Source organism: Ascidiella aspersa, chromosome 6, assembly GCF_963924565.1.
Source record: "Ascidiella aspersa chromosome 6, kaAscAspe10.2, whole genome shotgun sequence".
Lineage (NCBI taxonomy): Eukaryota > Metazoa > Chordata > Ascidiacea > Phlebobranchia > Ascidiidae > Ascidiella > Ascidiella aspersa.
Window position 1 is genome coordinate 12,762,706 of NC_139452.1, and position 22,723 is coordinate 12,785,428.

At 37.3% G+C, this 22,723-nt stretch overlaps 1 protein-coding gene across 1 annotated transcript; it reads right to left on the bottom strand.

Moving 5' to 3' along the window:
* Window positions 1–187: 187 nt before the first annotated feature.
* Window positions 188–21,065, bottom strand: LOC146139936 (ubiquitin-protein ligase E3B-like). Its single transcript, XM_083392930.1, has 22 exons — window positions 20,889–21,065; window positions 19,638–19,732; window positions 18,374–18,819; window positions 18,049–18,153; window positions 17,718–17,801; window positions 16,784–16,947; window positions 16,291–16,396; window positions 15,123–15,326; window positions 14,425–14,534; window positions 13,511–13,680; window positions 12,642–12,824; window positions 11,837–12,008; window positions 11,286–11,407; window positions 10,822–10,933; window positions 10,338–10,486; window positions 9,523–9,629; window positions 8,924–9,055; window positions 7,990–8,180; window positions 6,604–6,840; window positions 5,937–6,068; window positions 2,421–2,600; window positions 188–1,468 (listed from the first exon to the last, which is right to left on the bottom strand). Exons 1-22 carry the CDS (start codon window positions 21,029–21,031, stop codon window positions 1,228–1,230), a joined length of 3,585 nt encoding a protein of 1,194 aa, XP_083249056.1. The 5' UTR covers window positions 21,032–21,065; the 3' UTR covers window positions 188–1,227.
* Between the last annotated feature and the right edge of the window lie 1,658 nt (window positions 21,066–22,723).

Sequence of the window (22,723 nt, forward strand, 5' to 3'; positions counted from 1 at the left end):
CGTTACACCAAATGCGTAACTTATTCCGTATCTCTTACAACCTGTACCAGCTATGCAATGTAAATAAACCAGCAATTTACTGTAGTGCTTCTACAGACTTGTCGTTTTTTCGCTTATACCTGGCACGTAGAACCATGTTTGCTAAACTTTAAAAAAATTAGTGGACCACAAACTTTTGTGCCGGGGTAGTCTAACAACATTTTTTATTTTATTTGTAAAAAATTCATTTTAGGACACAAAACAGACAATGACATTTTAAGTGCGATATTTGAGTTGTTATCGCGATTACCTCGAGAGTTGTAGGGTTTCCTCAAAGGCAGCACCGCAATAGTTTCGTAAAAAAAATAACAAAACAATTAAATAGAACTCAGATAAACAGTTGTAAACACGACACACACAAAAATACCTCGAAAAGGGCGATCATTAGGTTGTATGCGGAGGTTCATATTCCGAGAATCTCAGAATCCTGTGGTACGGCAGTAGGTCGTTTTTCTCCACGATATGTAATAATTTTAAAGAAAATGCGTCCTTAAACTGAAGTAATCATGTTTAAGTCATCTTGTTGTTGGTTTTAAAATTGCGTCGCATAGAGCCAACACTCTTTACAGACCCAGGTAGTGATAAAATAATTTTAGTAAACAAATCAACAACCAGATATATAGGCATGTCGTCGATACTAGCTCGACGCGATTTCATTGACTCGCGTATCGATATACTTTTATGTTTCGTTGCAAACAAATATTTAATAATTAGCAAAATTCCTATCGCTTAGTACATCGTATAATCGCTTCTAGGCGTCGCAAGATCAAAAGCGTTTACGAAACACTACTTTAACGTGTAGTTTGTCCCCAATTTTGAGCGTTCATTGTTAAACTGTAGGCCCCAACACACCCTTAACTGTCTATCGCAGGGGTTCTTACGTACCCCTTAAATTGTTTTTTGCTTAGCGTGGATGGAGCACGGTAGGCAAGAAATTTTCAAAAATGAAGTAAAACGTTTTATCTTTAATTAAACTCTTTTCTTTGAAAAATTGATTACTTCACAAATATACACTAACATATTTCAATTTGGTCTTTATAGACCCCCTAAAACTAGTTCACGGACCTCCAAGTCCATGGAGCCCAGTTAAAAAAACCTGGTCTATCGTCTATACGCGTCGCAATCGGACAAGACACATGCTGCAAAACACTGCAAGGTCGGCAGAGAGCCACAGTGCCAGACAATGCATCACGACAGCTCGAAGCCGGTGTTGTTGGCGATCGCCTGTTTTAGCTTTTCGCGAAGCACGTCCTTGTTGGGGTAGTTTGGCAGTTTGAGCAGGTTAAAGCAGGTCGAGGCGGTGGGCAGACGGTGCGGGTATTTGGGCGAACCGGACGAACCACCCTTGGTCGTGGTGAGGCGAAAGAAGCCGCGTAGAACTGTGGCCACCGTGTCACCAGTGTCCTCTTCGTCGGGAACCTCCACGCACCTGGGGAAGGAGGTTTGAAATCAAAACGGGTGTTAACGTGTGTCACTTGTTTAAGTAGGGCGATTAATTTTTGACTTGTCAAAAAAACATTTTGTCAAAATTTACACGTTAGGTCAAAATTAATGCAAGTCAAAATTGAATAAAAATGCACATAAGTCGTTTACAAAACTAAAAAAAACTATAGTCAGCTTTTTAAAATTGTCGTTCAGTTAAAATTTCATTCAACAAATTTAGTTTTGAATTATATTCAACGATATTTTAACTATATTCGAGCAATACGGTATAAATAATTTAGACAAAGCTTTTAATACGATATTTTTGTTAAATATTTGTTTAAATTACCGTATACACACCATGTCGTTACGCGAAAATTGGGATTTTTAAAATCGCTTTTCAAGGCATTGGGAAGCCATGAATGACTCAAAAGTTGAACTTGGAAGTAACTCGCCTTCTAAAAAAATGAGGTATTTTTTGGTAAAAAAAGGTTTAAGGTTGCGATATTTAACCTGTAGCTGCATTGACAGCATCAGGCTTATAAGATATATCAATTTAGTGTAAAACCAAATGCGTTCAATTTTACAAAACCTATTTTTTGCAAATAGTCACACATACGAAAAAGATGCTTCTCAATTATTTTTTGCCACGCAGCCCACTTTAGACTTTGTGGCACACTTTTCAAAATTTAATTTAGGGCTTACAATAACACGTTGTGCAAAAGATGAAGAAAAAGAGCAAGTGCGATTTAATACTGATCAGAAAGAATTGTTATATTTTGAAAGCCCGCATTTGAAAGAAAATGATTTACTTTTATTCACCTAAAACAAACTAAAATTTTATTTAAACCAGTTGTACCTTGCAATTGTTCTAAACCTAAATTAAAATATCTCAGCGGTCTATCTAAAAAAGCCTCGAGGTCTACCAGTTGAGAAGCGCTGCCCCCTATCAGTTATACCTTATCGAGAACTGGGGTTGTAGTTGGGCGAACCCGAGGAGGGGCGGTTTCGAGCATGACGTCACGAACTTAAGGAAGGCGGCGCGCTGCGAGGGAGTGTAATCGCGCTCGAGAATGTCCCAGAGCCAGCGTACGACGCGATGCGAAGAGTGGAAGCCGCCGTAGTAGACCACGTTCTTTCTGGAGTTAAATAACCGATCATCAATTAACAATGACTGCCGCAAAACAGGTACCAGGTACTTTACACAATTTTTCTCTATATCATAAGAAGTCAAAATATAGGGCATTTAAAGAGATAGGTGATTTTAGCGTGTAAAGTCTCACAGCTAAAGCAAGATAAAATATTAAAGTAAAAAGAACATGGTGGACTGAAGGTAACATCACAAAAAGCTTATTTCTAGCCTCATTTTGTCAAACTAATGGATCCGATCCGATAATGAAGTCTTTATCAGTGTACAGCAATTTATTAAAACACAAAGGCTTACAAAAGTGGATTCAGATCTGAATTCGAATGAAATACAAAACTATGTTATTGAAACAGAAACAGCACCACTGAGAGATTTAAACATCATCGCCAATGGGGTGGAGTGAAAAATCTTTTTTCTTCCAAATCAAAATTGAGGGGGTCTAAAATGCTGACAAAACATCTAAAACCGTCAAAAAATTGGATTTGGGAAATTACCTCCTTAACCGACTTGGCTACCTCCCCCCAAAGGTCATGCAGGGGTCAAAATAGCCAAATCGGCCGCAACTATTTTATTTAATTGCTAGAGAGTTGGTTAGTGGCTCAAAAGATGCAGAACATACATGTTTCTATTCAATATAATATAATTTTTTCTTCTAAATGGAGCAGAAATCCACAAAATTTACAAAAAACTAAATTTTGTCAAAAATTTTTCAATTTTTCAATTTTATCTAAAAAAAATTTGAAATGATTAAGAAATGTTGCATTACAAATCTAAATATACTGCATACATTACACATTAATAACCATCCAATCACAATACTGATATTGGACACTATACTTTTCTTAAACAAATTGGTTCTTTGTATGGAAATATGGCATGAGTGTTCTCTATTTAAGTTTTTGCCGATTCAGCCTCGTCTTGCAGATCCAGCAACAGATGATGATGGAGCTTCTGTTATTAGCTTGACATGACGCTTGAATGCTTGATTGAGACAAGGGTGGCCTAATCTGAGAGATGTTTTTGTTATTGCTTTAATATCAAAGTCATGGAGAGTTTTGATGACAGGAGGTTGCTGTAACGGTATATCCATTGAACTCCATGAAATCATATGTTGGTATGACTTCGTCTTTACGTTTATTTTGCAATGATAAAACGTGGAAGACCATGACCAGTGTTAGTGTTATCTAATTTGGACTCATTTTCTGGTTCAATAACATTACCTGTACCTTCAAAATTCTCGACTGTTTTGCTGTCCATCCTCAACATCCCCACAAGGATGTTTTCGGTTATGTTATGAGCAAAGAGGCATTGGATTGCAATACCCTCAGCGATATGTGACTCGTTTATTTGGAAATTGTTGTGCACGACCGATCATATTGAAAATATTTTTTTATCCATCAGTTACCTTACACATCTTTTTAATTTCGAATTCAGCCAGAAAACTAAACATTTTATACAGAATTCTACAAGAGTAATTAACGTAGAAAATGTTTTTTTTTTTCTAAAGCATGATATCTTTAGATTCTAAATGCCAGTGTTATCCACATACACTGGAAGACTGGACCGTTTTAAAATATGATAGGTGCAGAACGATTTCCAAATTAACAAGTTAGAGACATATAGCTTGGAGTATTGCAAAGAAATGCCTCTTTGCTCATAACATAACCGAAAACATCCTTGTTGGGATGTTGAGGATGGACAGCAAAACAGTCGTCACCTTGGTGTCATCCAAATACAAGCTATTCGGGGTAGTTTCAAGATGACTGTCGATGAGGATTTTGAAGGTACAGGTAATGTTATTGAACCAGAAAATGAGTCCAAATCAGATGACACTAACACTGGTCGTGGTCTTCCACGTTTTATCATTGTAAAATAAACATGAACACGAAGTCATGCCAACAGATGATTTCATGGAAATCAATGGATATACAGCAACCTCCTGTCATCAAAACTCTCTATGACTTTGATATTAAAGCAATAATAAAAACTACTTTCAGATTAGGCCACCCTTGTCTCAATCAAGCATTCAAGCATCATGTCAAGCTAATAACAGAAGCTCCATCATCTGTTGCTGGATTTGCAAGACGAGGCTGAATCGGCAAAAACTTAAATAGAGAACACTCATGCCATATTTCCATACAAAGAACCAATTTGTTTAAGAACAGTATAGTTTCCAATATCAGTATTGTGATTAAATGGTTATCAATGTGTAATGTATGCACTATATTTAGATTTTCAATTCCACATTTCTTCATCATTTCAAATTTTTTTTTAGATAAAAATGAAAAATTTGCAATTTTTTGACAAAATTTAGTTTTTTGTAAATTTCATGAATTTCTGCTCCTTTTAGAAGAAAAACATCTATTACATTGAATAGAAACATGTATGTTCTGCATCTTTTGAGCCACTAACCAACTCTCAAGCACATCAAATAAAATAGTTTTGGCCGATTTGGCTATTTTGACCCCTGCGTAACCTTTGGGGGGAGGTAGCCAAGTCGGTTAAGGAGGTAATTTCCCAAATCCAATTTTTTTGACGGTTTTAGATGTTTTGTCAGCATTTTAGACCCCCTCAATTTTGATTTGGAAGAAAAATGATTTTTCACTCCACCCTAATCGCCAAACACTTATAAGTAACTAACAAGGTGAGCTTTTACAACCGCTTTAGCAAACTCACTGTTAATCTTAAAAGTTTTCTTTAAGTATTTTTAAATAGAATTGAACTATAAGTTTAATGGTGAAAATAACGGCCCAAATAGACGTAAAAAGCGACATGCTTTATTGTTCAAACGTTTCGGCAAATGCTAATGCCCTCATGTGGCCTTCATATCACTGATGATGGCATAAGCATTTGCCGAAACGTTTGAACAATAAAGCATGTCGCTTTTTACGTCTATTTGGGCCGTTATTTTCACCATTAAACTTATGAACAGATCCGTATATAGTGTTCCAGAATGGAACTATTTATCCAAATTTTTGCACATAAAACAAATTCCTGGATGCGTTTTCTTATTTTTTTAGTTCAGTTATTGGTCATAATCGTTTGAGTTAAAATTTTCTAATAGTTTAACGTTTTGTTTTTGTGGGGGGGACGTGACTTGAAGTTGACTTGCACTAATTATGACTTGACTGGGACTTAATGACTTGCTATTTATTCTAAAAGACTCGGACTATACATACATAGATAAACAATATATATATATATATAAAGGAGACAGTGTTACAATATTAACCTCGATTTTACCATTTTACGTACCACAAATATACACGGCTAAGTTGGAAAACCTGATATAGGCGACAAAAAACGGCCACAGCGATTTTACACCCACTTTAGGTCGGTGAGGTCCATGTCGACGTTGTCGCCGGAGATGAGGCGCTGAAGCTCGGGCGCAGAGAACATGTTGGTCCAGGCAGGCGCTATAATGGAACGAAAGCCGGCCACGAAAGCTCGTGTCTGAAGTCTAGTCAAGGCTGCTTCTTTTGTTTGTTTAAATGATACGTAAAAGATCGACATATACGTCAAGGTGATGACAGGTAAATTTAACATGTCTTCTTAGGCTACCATGAATACCGGCAATGCACAACGCAAACAAGTTTTAGTGAGACAAAGGTAAACGTGGAAAACCCAGATACACAATCTTGTCGATCCCATGTCTCACCAATTGCAACGTCTAAGTCTGTTTAAAGAGTACAAGTACATAACTACAGGCAAAAGCTATGGCACAGCGAAATAAAGGAGAAAACACGTAGTAAAAATATCAAATTCCATACAGAAGTTGGTATCATTTTGAACACTTCTACAAACATAGTCACTATGTTGAAAATGAATAAAGAGTTATTTGAAACTTTTAAAATGATACCTATTTCTTCATGGGCTTCGATATTCCTACTACATCTTACTACAACCTTCAAACATTATGCTTCAAAATGAGAAACACTGACCGGCTCATACCTCACCAATTGCAATTTAAAAGCCTGTTTAAGGAGTACAAGTACATGGGTATAGGCAAAAGCGTTGCCACAGCAAAATAAAAGACAAACACTGACCGGTTCTCGTTGGTGACCTCGATTGCCGATCCACCCGGGATGAGGTCATGCGATTCGACCTTGCCCATCACGTCCTCCTCGTAAGTGAAGGTCAGGCCAAGGTCGGCGATATCGCCCTCGTAGCGCTTGATCCAGGTCAGGTTGTTGTAAAACTCGACGTCGAGCGAGGGAAGCTCGTCGATTGGGCTGCGAGACAGCAGAAGTTTCGCTGTGTTTTTAGTTAATATTGCCCGATGAGTAATATGTGTGCCGTGATATCAGGGCTGAGGAGTCGGACTCGGGACTCGAGTAAGACCACGTAAAACTACCCGAGTCCCGAGTCCGAAGTGCGCATGCGCAGTACCAACTTTTAAAACTGATATTGCCGGCAACTGTAATTGTAAAGGCGAAATAGCATATGATCGATATTTTTCAATGAATTTTATGACACCCCTATGAGAAGATTGCTAAAAATCCACTTTAATTAAATTACGTAAACTGGTGATAAAAAGGCTGTGGGATCGCAGTCGGACTCGGAACTCGACGAAATCGCACATTTGGTCGGAGTCGGACTCGGGACTTGGAAGTCGGACTCGGGTTTACCTTATTGGCCGAAGTCGGACTTGGGAGTTGGACTAGGGTTATTTTTAACCGGCTCCGCAGCCCTGATTTATATTGCCCTTATTGTCAACGGTTTGTCGCAAATTGATTTTAAATGAGATTTCCTGAAAACAAAATTAATTGAAATGAAATGTTAAAGCAGAAAGTTTGAAAAGGTCGGTATTTATTCTGGTAATTAAATTGCACTGATGGTGGTGACATGAGTTACTCCGGAAACGTTTGCAAGCAGAAGCTAAGTAGCCCGATTGGAATTTGGCGAGTGTTGACTTTAAATCTCTTGACGTCCGGTAAGGTTAAATATTTAAGGGCTCGGAGTAATTAATTAATACTGATTGATAATGTGTTTTCAGCACGCAAAAAAAACGACAAGTCGATTTAAGAAATGAAAAATTATAGAGTAAAACATTATCCGGCTAATCCTAAAGGTTTGACAAAAAATCAAAAGCAAATATAGTTCTAAATAATAAATTTAGTTCAATTGGAGACATATAGACATCTGTACGATGAAGTAATACTCGATTTAAATAGCGAAAATGGCCTTAAAGTTACTCGATTAAAAAGCGAAATGGCCTATAGTTCATATAAATATCGTGCTTCACAAATATCCAAGAAACTGATTCCCGTCTGGTGGAGTTAAAGTGACAAGAACAAATTTGACAGGCGTTCGAAAGACAAAGGGAATGTACCATCCCGATCGGTAGGAAAACCAACTCTAGTCGTCAACTCGCTACCGACCTGTATAGCATGGTGTGTTGCTGGCCGAGCAAGCTGCGCAGAAAGAAGTTGGCAAAAGGAATGTCGAGCACGATGCCCTCGTACACAGCCTTGCCAAGCATGCGGCCGATGAATGCGAACAGGTTGAGGTGGTTGTCTTGCAGGTGTGACAGCGGAGAAGGGTAAAGCCTAGGTTCACCGGCGTCGGTAACCTGTAAAGTGAAGATGTTAAAGAGATGTTAACTTTGATTTTGTCGGGCGCTATTTAAAAGGCCCAATTAAATTTATGTTCGCACGATTTCAAGTTGGGCTTTTGAATTGTTTTAAGGTCCGCCACAACTTACCTGATTTTCGCGAAAAAAATCCTGGCGTAAAGTAAATTTTCCAACCGGGGTAATTATTTTTATTCTTAAAAGATTAAATCAGTTCAAGGAAAAAGGCAACAACATTAGGGATAACTTTGTCGCCTGGAAGTTTTTAAGAATTTCCAGACCTAAAGTAAATGGTTCAACCAGGTTAAATATTTTCATTTTTGAGGGATAAATTCGTTCAAGGCAAGAGGTAGCAATATAAGTGTTAACTTTTATCCTTGAACTTTCTGCTTATTTTTATTGAAAGTGCGATCTTACGAGTAACAATATTTGCGTCATGCGTGCATATGTTTTTTAAACACTGGATTTATTGAAAGTCAAATAATAGCAAAATCAATCATGTTAAGTGTTGGGAGTATATTCAATTTAGTACCCAGGTCTATGAAAAATTGATGTAATCCCAAAAAATGCAATTTTAACATTGGGCTTTCTTGTTTACAAAAACTTTCTTATACTTTTATAAGTTAAAAGGGCTATTGCTTATAGACGTTTAGTAAGGTATAGATTAAATATTGAAATCTGATCTAAAATGTTTGCTTAATATAGTATCGCAATTGATGGGTTGTACAATGTACAATACATACCTTGAACAAGTTCATGTCGGGGTTGAAAACCTTCTTAATAATTTCTTCGAGAAACTCTTTGAAGACTCCATCCTGGTCGATTCCCGCTTCGTCCAATCCCAGGTCGTTGAAGAATTTCACCCGAATAACTCCCTGAACAGAAACATAAACCACTCATCAAAATGCAACGCAAGTATCAAACCGGTACTTTTAACAAAAAATGGAATTAAACATTAAATATTTTTAAAATAAAGAAATCTTGTTAAAACTTTAGGAACATTGCATACAGTTTTACTCGTAACCTAGTATTAAGTTTTTTCGAGCAAAACATTAAAAAATATAGAACTTGTGAATCAATCACAGTCTTGTAGTGTCTGGCATAATTTATCGACTTATTTAAGGTTTTAATATACACAGACACTACCTTAATCATACAGAGGCTGGAAAACAAAAAACAAATAGTTCAAATATGGAAAAGCTCAGCAAAAAAATACGTAAATTCGAAAAACGAGTCTTGAATTTAACATTTTACAAATTTTACAGTGATAAAAGATGAATATGCCGAATCGGCGTTAATTATCTGACCGGAGCAACAAACATTAAATTACAACTCGACTCGCCTTAAGAGAGTTGGAGGAAACCGAGCTGAGAAAGTCGAATCCGTCTTCCACCAGTCGGCTCCTCCGTACCTTGATGTGGATCGACGATTCGCTATTGCTGAAGATGCCTGGAAAGCAAAAAGGCGGTTGTTCGTTTTACTTAGAATACCACGTATAACTGTTTTGGTAAAGCATGGCAACGTTGGTTAACGATTCGGTCGCGGAAAAACTTGGAGTTCTAGGGGAAGAAAGGTAAATCGCTTATTGTAATGAAGACGCTTACGAACTTTTACGGCGTACATATTTTGTTGCTGAAAAGTTTTGTCTTCAGTAGGCAATTATTGCTCTTTTATTGACATTACGCAAGTCTACTACAAAAACATTTGCAGCAAATATAGTATTGAAGGGTATAATTGTGAGTATTAAAAAAACGACAGTTATTGTCCTGTATACGCTTGGTAGCTGGAAACAGTATAATTGTTCTTGAAGTTCCCATTTAACAACCAGACTTTGTATGGCAAACTAAATGCAGGTATTCACCTAAATTTTAAATCTTATTTTACCTTAAATGTCCATGCAGGCCTAACTGCATTCCATAATTTGTGGCTGCCAAATATTACCACCAAAGTTTTAGCCTGAAATGGGACGCTATAGTAGACGATATGTACGCAGAAAACGAAAAAAAAATGGTAAACTCACTTGGCGGGCGATGTCCAACGCCAAGTGACGACACGTGAATTTCAAGATCTCTGGCGGGAATGCACCAGAATGCATTTGGGCCTGCAGGCACAGTCGAAGGACATGTGCAGCTAGAATAAAGTATGAGGGCCACTTACCAAGAGCGTTCTTGTCGGCAGCTACGAATGAGTTGAAAAGGAGGACGCGGTCCTTGTGCGGGATCACGAAGGGGATCTTTTCCAGGATTAGCTTGGCGCGGTGATATCCCTTCTCCACCTCGTTTCGCACACTACTCGCTTTAACGTCTCTGCGGCGATAAAGGGCGAGAGTTAAACAGAGAAAGTTAAAATTCGAGCGCTTTTGTGAACTTTTTTATGTATCGCCGAATAAGACAAGGGGCACAACAGGGCGAATTACGTTGTCATAAACTGTTACAACACAATACACATTATTTAAGTAATTTCAATAAAAATATTATAGCCATTAGATTCGATAAAATCGACATTTCGACATTTTGCTGAAACGTCTGTAAACTGCGAAATGACGATTTTATCGAATATAATGGCTTTTTTTATTTTTATTGAAATTTTCTTCTTTACTTCTCATCAGTTGAATATTGTGTGAGGGTTTTGTTTATCCTACTTGCAAAGCCAGTGATCCTTAGGCGTGAAGGTCCTCCTCGCGTCCCTGTCGTACAACATCATGAGCAGGGTGTAGGCCGAGTCGAACACCGGAAACATGGCGCTGTTCGAGTCTGTGAAACGGGTTTAGAATCAGAACTTAACAGTTAGTCTAACATCACTTAACAAAAATATCCTTTTGCCAGATTTAAAACTATGAGAATGGGGCGAACAATTCGGTTTAGGTTCTACCATAACTGGAGTAGTCCAAGGTTTTACGTTTAAAAGAGAAAATGCATCGATACAATGCTGAAAAGGGTGATTTAATCACATATACTTTCGTATATAAAACACAGCAGAATATTTCTAGAATAAGTCAGCAAACCAATTTTCTCCCCTTAAAAAGTTAATTGCCACATCGTATCAGACAGTACATTATGTATTACGTGAAATCCCAAATATGGAAATTTAAACAACTGCACTGACCCTTGACAATCTGACCCCAGATGACCTTGAAGACGAACTGACGCAGAAAGGCCGAAACGGTGACGAGTTCTTCCAGATGGAAAGGAACCTGTTGATCGTAGAACTCAACGTCGTCCAGTATTCTGTCAGCAAAAAGTTTCGATTAGAAAAAAATATATCGACTTTTCCCACAATAAAGCGAAAATACGAAACAGTCGGTAAACCATCTCGACCTCTCGTATTTAATAATACCCATGTACACAAAAACCACACCTTAGTCCAAACAAAAATACTGTAAATAACCATTCATAAAACAAATCTATTAAATAACATAGATGCATTTGAATGTGACTTAAACTATTTCCAACACTCAAATCATTTTTTCTCAGTAAACGATAAAAGTCCCACACAGAAACTACAAAGTTGTACAAGAAGCAAAGTTTCAGTTTCAGTTTCAGTTTCATTCAAAAAACGACGACACGCCTTGAATTCCCCCAGCTTAGACCAAACGCCAATTTAACAAGTACTAAACTATATAATAACCCAACAGGAAAACTGCAATACCAACTCACGAGAGCACGTGCGCTGTCATGTCACAGAAGAGGGTGAAGACGGCAAAGTATGGCTCCGCGACGTCCCTGGGAAGCGTGAGGGAAGAAAGAAAGAGTTCGAGTCCTCCGGAGGGTCCGAGCTCACAGATGAAGCGCCAAAGACGACACAACACCTCGTCCATGAACATGAGACCTGGGTAAGAGAAAGGTAGTTCGAATGGATGTTTAGCACAAGGAAATGTTTGAGTTCATATACCGGATGTGTTGCATTTTAGGTTTTACTCTTTTTAACGTTATATACTGCACATAGCGGCCACAAATTTGAAGTGGAAAGCACATGGTGTTTTCCTTTTATATCAACGGCTGTAGTTGATATTATAACACATAGCGTATTTATTCTTGTGTATGTTTCTGATTTTGCACATTATTTTATTGTTGGTATGCTGTCATGTAATTCTTGGTATTTATTTGACAAATTAAAAAGAGTTGTGTCATGACCCTTATTAAGCCGAATTTATTTAGCTTTAATTGCGCAAAGGATTTTCTTGAAATGTTTTACAGTAGGTTACTTCCTTGCGCTAATAAGGACAAAAAAATGAGGTGACTAAAATATTTTGTATGTGCGATTGCTCTTTGAGCAGTTGTATATTGGATCGCAACCTAACAGCTGCAAAAGAAATGTAGGCAGACACTTTTTCGACAAAGTAAACTTTACAAAAGAACTATATTAGAAAGTTTGAAGAAATTTAAATTTTTCAGTCAAGGCCGAACATGGAATTGAAAAAACAAAGAACGAAGAAAACCTTCGCAAAAGTTGATTGCCCACCTGTGAGCATCTCGAGTTGTAGCTGTTTGGTGAAGACGGAGAGCGCGCGCTTGTAGAGGAGACAGGCGCCGCAAGTGTTTCGCACCTCGGCGTACTCCAGCTGGCGCCCTCCGGTGGGCAGAAGGACCTTCTGGGGACGGTTGGAGGCCATTCGCTTCAGGATGCTGCTCAGCTTGTTGGACACTGGCGACGAGAGAAAATTTGTGTTGATGGACTCTTTTAGACTTTATCATACGTCACAATGCTGTGTTGTGAACCGTTTAAAAGTGGGCTACAGCTCGTTTAAGTCTTAAAATTTAAGACCAGTTGTATGTAAAAGCTAAGACTTTTAGTGGCATACTTTTGTTGTAATTACACTTGGTTTGATTTTTGAAGGTCCACCGGTCCGAAAAATTTATTTTATAATTTTACCGGTCCGTAAGCTAAAAAGGTTGAGAAACACTGTTCTAGCCGGTCTAGCATCATTTGCGGATACCAAATGAATGTGTATATGCCATATGATTGTTAATCCAACTTTAAACATAAAACTGTACTAATCGTAACTTGTTTCTTTGCGTAAAGGCAATTCAGAACTTTATTACCATATGATTACAGGACTTGGTACAGTAATTGGTGGAGATTAGACAATTTCAACAAAGACTCCCCTGTCTTCCAAAGTGACTATCATTTGAAATTCCTGAAGTAACAGAGTGCCCGGCGAGTATTTCCGCCACACACTTTACTCGTGACCAAGTCAAAACTCTTAACAACCAATTTACATCGCTCATGACAGTATACAAAGAACGGATATTCAGTCTTAAGCGCCTTTTTTATATAATAGGGCAGGCTTAAAACGAAATACACGTAAAATTCCACGATTTTTTACTCACACTTAACTTTTCCTTTTGACCTTGAACTGATCTGTTCGGCCTGAGTGGGCACGGCCTTATCATCGTGGAGAGACGGAAGGGTTAGTACGTCGTGGTAGATGGCTCGCACGAAGGTCGGGTCCCAAAGAAACCTCAGCTGGCTCTTCACCAGCTGCATCGAATCCGAGTTTCTAAATTCAAACGCGTTTAGATTTTTGTTCGACAAAGGAACACAGGCGGCCTATATTTAGTGCCAACTAAAAATGCATTTAAGGTATATTGAATTGTTTAAAAACAACTTATGATTATTGAACACTAGTTTAGATAATACTTTACGTCAGAGGTGTCCAACACGCGGCACGCATGCCAAATGTGACACGCTACCTAATAAAAAATGACGCAAGCCCCCAACAAATATATTATTTTAAATTCAGTTAATTGTCAAAATACTAAATTTGTTATACAGTCAATTGCCATTGTTTATTGACAATAGATAACAATCACGGCAACACGACAACTAACAATTTCTTCTGATATTATAACATTATACTGTGGTAGAGTTAGCATTCACATAGTTATACATAGCTTTGTGTAAAGAAGTAAAAGTCATCTCACCGACGGACACTTAGGTGCAGTAATGCGCATTTCTACCACACAGCTTTAAGACCAATCTATCTTTACAGTTTGGCTGAAAACAAACGTTTTGCAAAGAAGCAGTGTTTTTAAGAAACAGTTACTTTAACACGGGAAGAAGTTTTAGCAAGCCGGCATGTTTAAGTTGGACACCCCTGCTTTACATTATTCTTCTCATCGCATCGCATGCTTCCATAGCAGTGAACTTGTTTTTTTACGACAGTGTTAAATTAGTTTGAAGGAATGCGACGGGCCACCAAGCAGCAAGTTTAATATAAGTACAAAAACAGAACTGCGCTTACTCGGTTCGGTTCCCTGAAAAATATCCGAGAACGACGTGCCACGTGGACGAGCTTGCGTTCGTTCGCGTTGTGTTCTCAAAAAGGCACTTCAGCAGTTGGTTAAACAGCGCCTAAATAACAAAAACCTTTTCAATGATTTTGTATTACTGTGAACGCCTAATGCGACACTCTAGGCCCCCAAAAAGGCCAGACTTCATCATATAGAAAAACACCGGTCTAGGCATTTTTCAAATTTCAAATTTTAAGGATTTATTTTAGTCCCACTGCAGGGATAAGTTAGTTGGTGTATTCCAGATGCATTAAAAGCTTTAAAAGACCTGTTTCTTCTTTCCTAATATTTTATTACTAAAAAATCTAAGTCATACTTAAATCAAATTGTTCGATTCTGTTCTATACAGGTTTCTAGCGTATTATTTTGTTGATTTATTAACTTAGCATTTTATTGTGAGGTTTCTACTTGGGCAGAAAATTGCTGTCAAAAGTTCCACATTTTAAAATATGTCATTTCGACAAAATACCCCAAAATCACAGCGATAAACCATTACATAACAATCCACTACAGGCCGGTAATTATTATCAAAATTGACCGAACACAAATCCTTTTTTTATCTGTCGTTGTGTAAAATAATTTTATAACAAAAAAACCTGTGAAGCGAGTCTGCCCTACAGCAAACGGCACGATTCTGTTTATTACCTACCACAACGTGAACCGCTTCGGCCTTTAGGAGCTTTTCCTCGAAGACGAGAAGCTGCAGGAGGTTGGCGAGCGTGCATAAGACACGAATCACGTCCGCACTTTTCGCTTCCGCGGGTGCGATTCCGCGTTTTGCGCAAGCTCCTTCCACGTGAAGCATGGCGATGATTCGCGAAAGTGCGACCGTTTCGGCGAAGCTGCTCAAGGCCTGGGGAAACGAAAGTTTGCGATTCGATTTTAAGGGTAAATCAAGGTAGAATTTCCTCGAGTATTTGGAAATTTGTAATGCCTTTTTAGCGATATTTTTTAAACGTAAACCGTACTGTAGATCAGGGTTTGTCAACCTGACAAAATATGCCGGTGTACAGGGTGAGTCCCTTTAAAACAGGGTTTTTCAACTCGTGTAAAAGTTATTCTTACAAAGACACATAGTTGAATTATCTTAAAGTAATGTATGCTCAATAAAATAAGCCGAACAAAAAACGTTTCCTTCTAAAACCAAAGCTTTCAATTACAGGGTTGCCGCACAAGCTTATGAAAAAAATCCCTTCGAACAAAAGATAAATTAGTAGGAACAGTATAAATGCCATCCATGGTCAACATAATTAAAAATATTTTTTAAATGTTTTTTACCCGCCATTTCAAAAACACATACCTTAAGCTCGACAAATTCAAAGACTATTCAAATACTTTTCGAAAAACATAGGGGTTTTAATTCAAAGACTTTTATAGATTCGATGACTTTGTGGAAAGCCTTAATTAAGTAATAATTACATATCATTTGCTTTACGATGTACCAGTTAAAACACGCGACTATCCTGTATTACTACACAAATAAAGCGACTACACGAATATAATTGGCCATTGTCTGTGCCTAAACGGCTACAGATTTAAGGGTCAACTTGTAATTAAAATATGTGATGAAATAGCGCACTAGCATTAAGGTTCAGGAACAAAGAAGTTGCCTGACAGCTGACAATGTTTACCGCTTTTTTTACTACGTAAGCAATGCCGCAAACGCTAAACTTTGTATTAGTATCTATCAAAGGTGACACCAAAGAACAAAACTTTTTCTCGGTAAAACAGATATTGCCACATAGTTTAGATTTTTTTGCGCCACATAAACATGTATACATACACTAGAGTTGAATTATTACTGCAATAATGTTTACTTGAGAAGCTTTAGCTTGCATATGCCAGAACAAAGCAGGAACGGACAAAATGGAATCCACAAACACGATAATAGCGTCATCGCCAAAATCGTTTGCTACCAGCAATCTAAAAACAGGATGGAAAAAGTTAAGTTCAACGATTTTTAAGCGCATGTAAAAAAATAATATATAGCTTTACAGATTGAAAAAACAAACAAAGCAGATGACTGGAAAAAGAATAACAATAATTTAAAATTAGTTTCACTATCAACAAAAATGCGAGAGGCCTAAATTGTACACTTTGTCTTGAATTAAGGGTTTAAAATGTTTGACACAAACTGCATCATGTGTAGGCTAAACGCTTTAAACTTTTGCCTAGGAAATGTGGGTGGTTAATACAGATTGATCTCCCAATTATAAGCGGGGCACCAAAACGTAATTTAGCAGGCCGGAATAAAAAACAGTCTTTTGTCTGCCAATATTCGCTATCCAAAGAAAAAAAACAACCGACAACCTGACGATCACCGTTAAGGAAGCCTGCAGAGTGGTTGGGGAGAAAGATGCCAGGTTGCTCTTGGCCAGCACCGACCCAAGAATGCACATACATCCGCGGTCGGACAGGTGCCGCGCCACGTTAACACACAGCTGCTTAAGCACGAGGTGCAAGGCGACTTGTTTCTGCCAGAACAAAGTAGAAGGGTTTAGGACAGGGATTTTTAAACTGGGGTCCATGGACCCCTTGGGGTCCGTGAATTAGTTTTAGGGGGTACATGAAGGCCAAATTGAAATATTAATGTATATTTAAAAAGTAATCATTTTTTCAAAGAAAGCAGTTTAATTACAAACAAAACTGCTTTGCACTGACTGTATTTAGACTCCATTTTACTTTCACACTTTTAAGACCGTAATCAACAGATTTATGAAGTTTATTTGTATTGTGACATGATTTTTTGAAAAGTTTTGCCTATCGTGGTCCACATGATGTCAAAAAAAATGTTAGGGGTCCGCGGTAAAAAAAGTTTAAGAACCCCTGGTTTAGGACAAACGCAAATTTGTGACAAGGCGGAAAAAACATGCGGGAAATTTTTTTATCTGGAACTTGAAGCCTGAAGTTTCTTGAGATGGTGGATAGTGATGGGTCAGCCGACAATGGGTCAGCAAAGATAGTGATGGGTTAGCCGACAAACAAACTAACTTACAATGGATATGTTACAAATAATTTATGAAAACAAAATGTGGTTTAATATGTTTTTGTTGCTGTGTGAGTAAGGAAAATGACACCAAAAATAAATTATATTTATTGGTAAACTGTTTCAATTGATAATTGAGATAAACTTAATGATTAAAAAAAAGTATGGTTGTTTCAAGCATGTTAAAATATTCTGCATGTTTTGTTAAAGATGCTGATCAAGACTGAAATAAAACCATAAATCCATTACAAAGACTACCTTGAGTGCCCTCCAGTTATTGATATCGGTGAATGTGATCAACATCCCTAGGTAGATTGGAAGAGACTCAGCATCCTTGTTGTACTGCAATAAACCGTAAAACACAATAAAGGAAGTATACATTTAAAACTATCAAGCTTTTTGGTCTCTATAATAATTATTATATAAAAGTATTTGCCAATGAAATCCATTAATAGTCAGTAAACACCAAAAAAAACAATATTACCACTTACCACATGTCCAACAAAACACAGTTTGACAAGATGTAATCACTTTTACATTTGTGCATGAAATTGAAATTTATTCCATTAATAATTTCCTGCAAACATACCTGTACGTTATCCAAGTATCTGCAACAAGTCCAAAGAATATTCTTTATTTGTACAATCCAGGCCTTAACCAATTGTTTGTGAACCGCCAAGGCTGCAAACGAGTTCTTAAACACAAGTTGGTAAATTAAAAACAATACTCATAGCACGCCACATAATTGTTTTTAAATTAATGGGTGAATATGCTTTTTCAGAATACCAAAGGCTGGATGACAATGCAAGAAAACCCTTTCTTTTAAAATAATATATTGTTTTGTCAAATAAACTAAGCTATTATATACTGTTAAATCAATGCTAATTATACCCTTAAAAGTACTGAAAACTCACCTTTATTGACTTTTGATTGTCTACATTCTGCAGCAAATACTTGCACATTTTTAGAAAACGATTTCTGTCACGGTCAATCTTAAAAACAAACAGAAACCTCTGAAGGACTTTAAAAATCTCCACATTTGTCATATTTGCTTTTGTTGCTGTAGTATCAAGTTCACTCTTTTCAGAAATAAGGGAATCCAGGGAAACTGAGGCAGAGGTTTGGTAATTAGGAAAGGTCGCACTTCTTCCAATGCTTTGAGCAGAAGATGTCTCATTGTTACTTGTGGTTGGCACAGTTATGGAAGGCTTACTTCCAGAAAGGTTGCCATAGGCACCGGTGAGTGTGTTTGAGCTAAATGAGGCAAACTTCCATTCTTGTGGATCTTGCTGTTGTGAGGGATGAGTTATCTTGTCGCTTGTGAGGCTTGTCTGCTTTTGTGTTTTTTTCGCAGCGATTCCTAGTAATACAATTAAGCACAAATATTGACACTTTCATAAACTTTATTATGGTGAGATTTTAAATATATTTTATTTAAAACATGCAAATCCAGAACAAGCATATTTTACAATTTACTATTCCTTACTACTTATTGGCAGGCTGGGGCATGTTGTATTAGCATAATAGAGATTCACATATTGCTCTAAATAATGGCACTTATAGTCTAATTTTTTATAGAAATTGCTTGCCAAGGTTATGAGTGCACATAGTATACATACTTCCTTGAGCTAAACAGATTTGCTCTACACAGGGAAACAAACATAGTAAATCTAGTTTATTGTTTGCACTTAGCGCAGAAGTCTTTTGCAGTTACGTAGTTAAAACACACAAAAATATAGTTTAAGGTTTGTTGAGCCAAAACAGGAATTGTAGCTATCGGGATTGCATTTTTAATCCATATAGAAGTATTTAACCGCTGCCAGTAAAAGTATAACTGCAAATACACAACAATTCAATCATCCAAATTTAAGTGTTTTATAAAATAATAAACACTCTATTTTAGTATTTTTTTTTATCGCACTTAGGTAACTTTTTTTTCAGACTGGCACAAAACAATCAATCAGTTCCCCCAAATTGTTGTGTTATGTTCCTAAACTTTTGTGCTCTTAAAAGTATATGTGATTGTAGCATAATGGTTGGAGGTTGTAGTAAGACAGAATAACAATAACAAAGCCCATACAGAAGTAGGTATCATTTTGATTGTTTCGAATAACTCTTTAATTAATTTTCAACATTTGGAGGTTGTAGCATTATCAAGTCTAAGGCAAATGTACATACTTGATTGCAGTTTAGCTTTGGCCTGGAGTTCTTCTTTATCGGACCAACCAATTAGTTCATCTAATTGACACCTCCATGATTTGCCTAACGAGTCTCTGTGACACAAATTTGTTTGGCTGTAATAAAGTTATTTCTTAAGTTTGCACGGCAGTAAATGAAGTTCTATACTAAAAACTTCTAGCAAAATGAAGGTGTATGGCACATATGGACGAGATCTCACAGGTGCACTGCTCAACAGATTGGGGCGACAGGGTGCATCAAAAGACAAAAGTACACCCCGCTGGTGTAACATATAAAAAATGAGGTATACTAAATTTTATGGGGCATTTTTGATTTGTTGAAAAACACTTGCGACAACGCCATGCTTTCCACAGTGGTGGGTAAGTAACTAAGGGCTAATGAACCAGAAGTATGTGTTTCTGGCACAGACTAAAACAGGTTGACTATGTTCACTCTGACAGCAAGTTACACACCCCTGTTTTGTTTAAATGTGTAATATGTTAAATACAAATATAAAGTATTATCCTGTGATACTTTCTACTTTGACCAAAAACATCGTTTCTCATTGAAATGCATATATAAATATTATTACCATTTCCTTCAGGTTAGCCAGGTCAAGTATATGAAAATATATACCATCTAAACCCAAACAAGGATTCTATACAACTTTAGCGCTGATCTAGAACCTCACCGCACATTGAAACAATTCATTAAGCTACAAAAATATTTGGGCTAAGGTGGCGGTTAGTGTTTGAGTAAAGGCCCGTTTACACTACAGCTGCACTGGGCGTGGAATTGTTTTCACTACAGCTGCAGTGAGCTGCGCTGGGCGTAAAAATCGCAACAAACCGTAATGTTTTTCTATAGCTGCACTGGGCTTGAGTTTAGCAAAGCGTGTAAATCGCTCCAAAGCGTATTTTTTTCCTGCTGCACGGGGCTTGAGTTAAGCAAAGCGTAACTTTAAGCTAGCTGCAGCTGCTGCACGGGGCTTGAGTTTAGCAAAGCGTGAAACGCTCGCCACAATAGAATTTAAATGCAAATTACGCCCAGCGCAGCTCAGTGCAGCTGTAGTGTAAACGGGCTTTAAGAGTGGGTCAAGTCTTAGTATTTAATAATATTGCTTTTAAAACCTACCAAAACCCAAACGCTAACAGGCCCCCTTACCCAAATAATGTTTGTTGTGGCAGAATTCTAGATCCGCGCTAACTATTTTTAATAAAAAAATGCAGAGAGGATAGTTTAATTTTTTACCTTTGCAGGTATCCACGCACCGCAGACTGAATCGTGATCGCAGCACATTCCTTCTTTCGATTAAGTGCCCGTTCTTCCCTGGCTTGTCTGGCGGTGGCAACCACCGAGTCTTTATGACTGTTGGTGCTTTCTGTTTGATACATTATTCGATTATCTTTAGATAGTCAACATGTTTAATTTCCGGCGTATTTTTAGCAAATGTTTATTGCCCAAAACGCCTCCACTCTTGATGCGTTGTTTTGATCACGTGAATTCATAGCTAAACAGCTGACTATATAGAAATCAAATCTAACAATTGGTTATTGTTTTTAAAAAAAACTCACAAAACTAGACGTCAAATAGCGTTTGATTAAATATTGCACTCATTTACCTAAACTTTAAAAAGCTGTAATTTTGCAGCAATCAAAAAGTCCAGTGCCTTGTATATAGGCGCTGGTTGCTGTGCTAATTAGCTTGTAGGTTTATGCGTCGGTCAATAAATTTGATTTATTTTTTAATTTCATGCAGTACGGATTTTGGTTACCATTTCAATGCAATCAACATTTATTTAATTCGCCATGTAGCCCTGACTACAATGGTGGGATTCACTACAGGCCCTACAACAAACAGTTCGTTGCTGATCCAGTATTAAAGGTTAACTTATTATTTGTACATGTTTCGGGGGCAGCGTGAACTGTGTAGGCCTACCATATGTCCTTTTTTAGGAGGATTTGTTCACTTTTTTTGAGAAAAGTGAATTGTCCTCCGAGGACGCTCAAAAATGCCCAAATGCCCTCTTTTTTCGCATTTCGAGTTAGTTGCTTATACTTTCAACAAGACTTTTAAGCGAGACGTTGTATTTATTTCCCCAAAACTACTGTAGCGATTAAACATGCTGAATTGCTGGTTTAAAAAAGGTATGCAACAAATTGCCCTACCAGCCCTTTACAATCTTGATTGCTATTGCAATAATTGTTGCGTCAGAAAAATCTGTCAAAAATTGCGCAGTTTTGCTTTAGCATTGCCCGTAATGTAAATGTTGAACGTTTTTTTTCTGTGATGCAACCACAATGGTGCAAAGAAAGAGACAGCATTTTAGTTGGACCAGTTTCGATCATCTTGACAGTTTACATAATTTCAATGATATTTCGTGTACCGGTAAACAAGTTCACGGTCTCGTTAAAAATGACCATTCCTCAATGGAAAAAGTTAATGGAATCGCAAAGTATGCATGGCAGAATCTGAAAAATAAATTTGATTTGTTGTTTTTGTTACTTTTATTTAAAACATCATCAAACTCAGACGTAACAATTCTATTTTCGTTTTACTTGCTGGCAAAAAGTGTCCTCTTTATGGGTGCTGAAAATACGGTAGCCCTAGAACTGTGTCGTGTACAGTATTCTGAGAAGCAAATTCACTTTTATGTGATTTGCATGCCAATTAAAGCTCATGGTAATAAAGGTATAGATAAGTTTAATTGGTGTTCCGCAAACTTCTGATAAAAACTCGTATCAGCATTTGGCCACACTAAAAGACTGAAGAATAGCTACAAATTAAGAAATATATATTGCACTAAAATACAGACAATGATCAAACCCCTGCAAAGAAAGCTTTTATTTAACGGGCCCCATAACCTGTTTGCCTATAACATCTTGATAAACACTGTCATGTCTCCAAATAAACGCAACTTTGTTTGCTTTGCTTGTTGCCACTGTACCGCTTGAAACAATTTAGCTTGATTTTAGTTGCACACACCAAACTGAAGGTTTCTTTTGAAACGATTCCTAATTAATACCGATTATCGTCGATTAAAACATTTGTATTCAATTCAACTCACATCAAGTGTGTTATCGTTT

Coding starts and splice junctions, on each gene's coding strand:
- LOC146139936 (XM_083392930.1), bottom strand. CDS start 21,031: ATGTATCAAACAGAAAGCACCAACAGTCATAAAGACTCGGTGGTTGCC. Junction 14,535..15,122: donor CCGAAGCGGTTCACGTTGTG/GTAGGTAATAAA, acceptor TTTGTTATTTAG/GCGCTGTTTAACCAACTGCT. Junction 12,825..13,510: donor GTCAAAAGGAAAAGTTAAGT/GTGAGTAAAAAA, acceptor TCTCGTCGCCAG/TGTCCAACAAGCTGAGCAGC.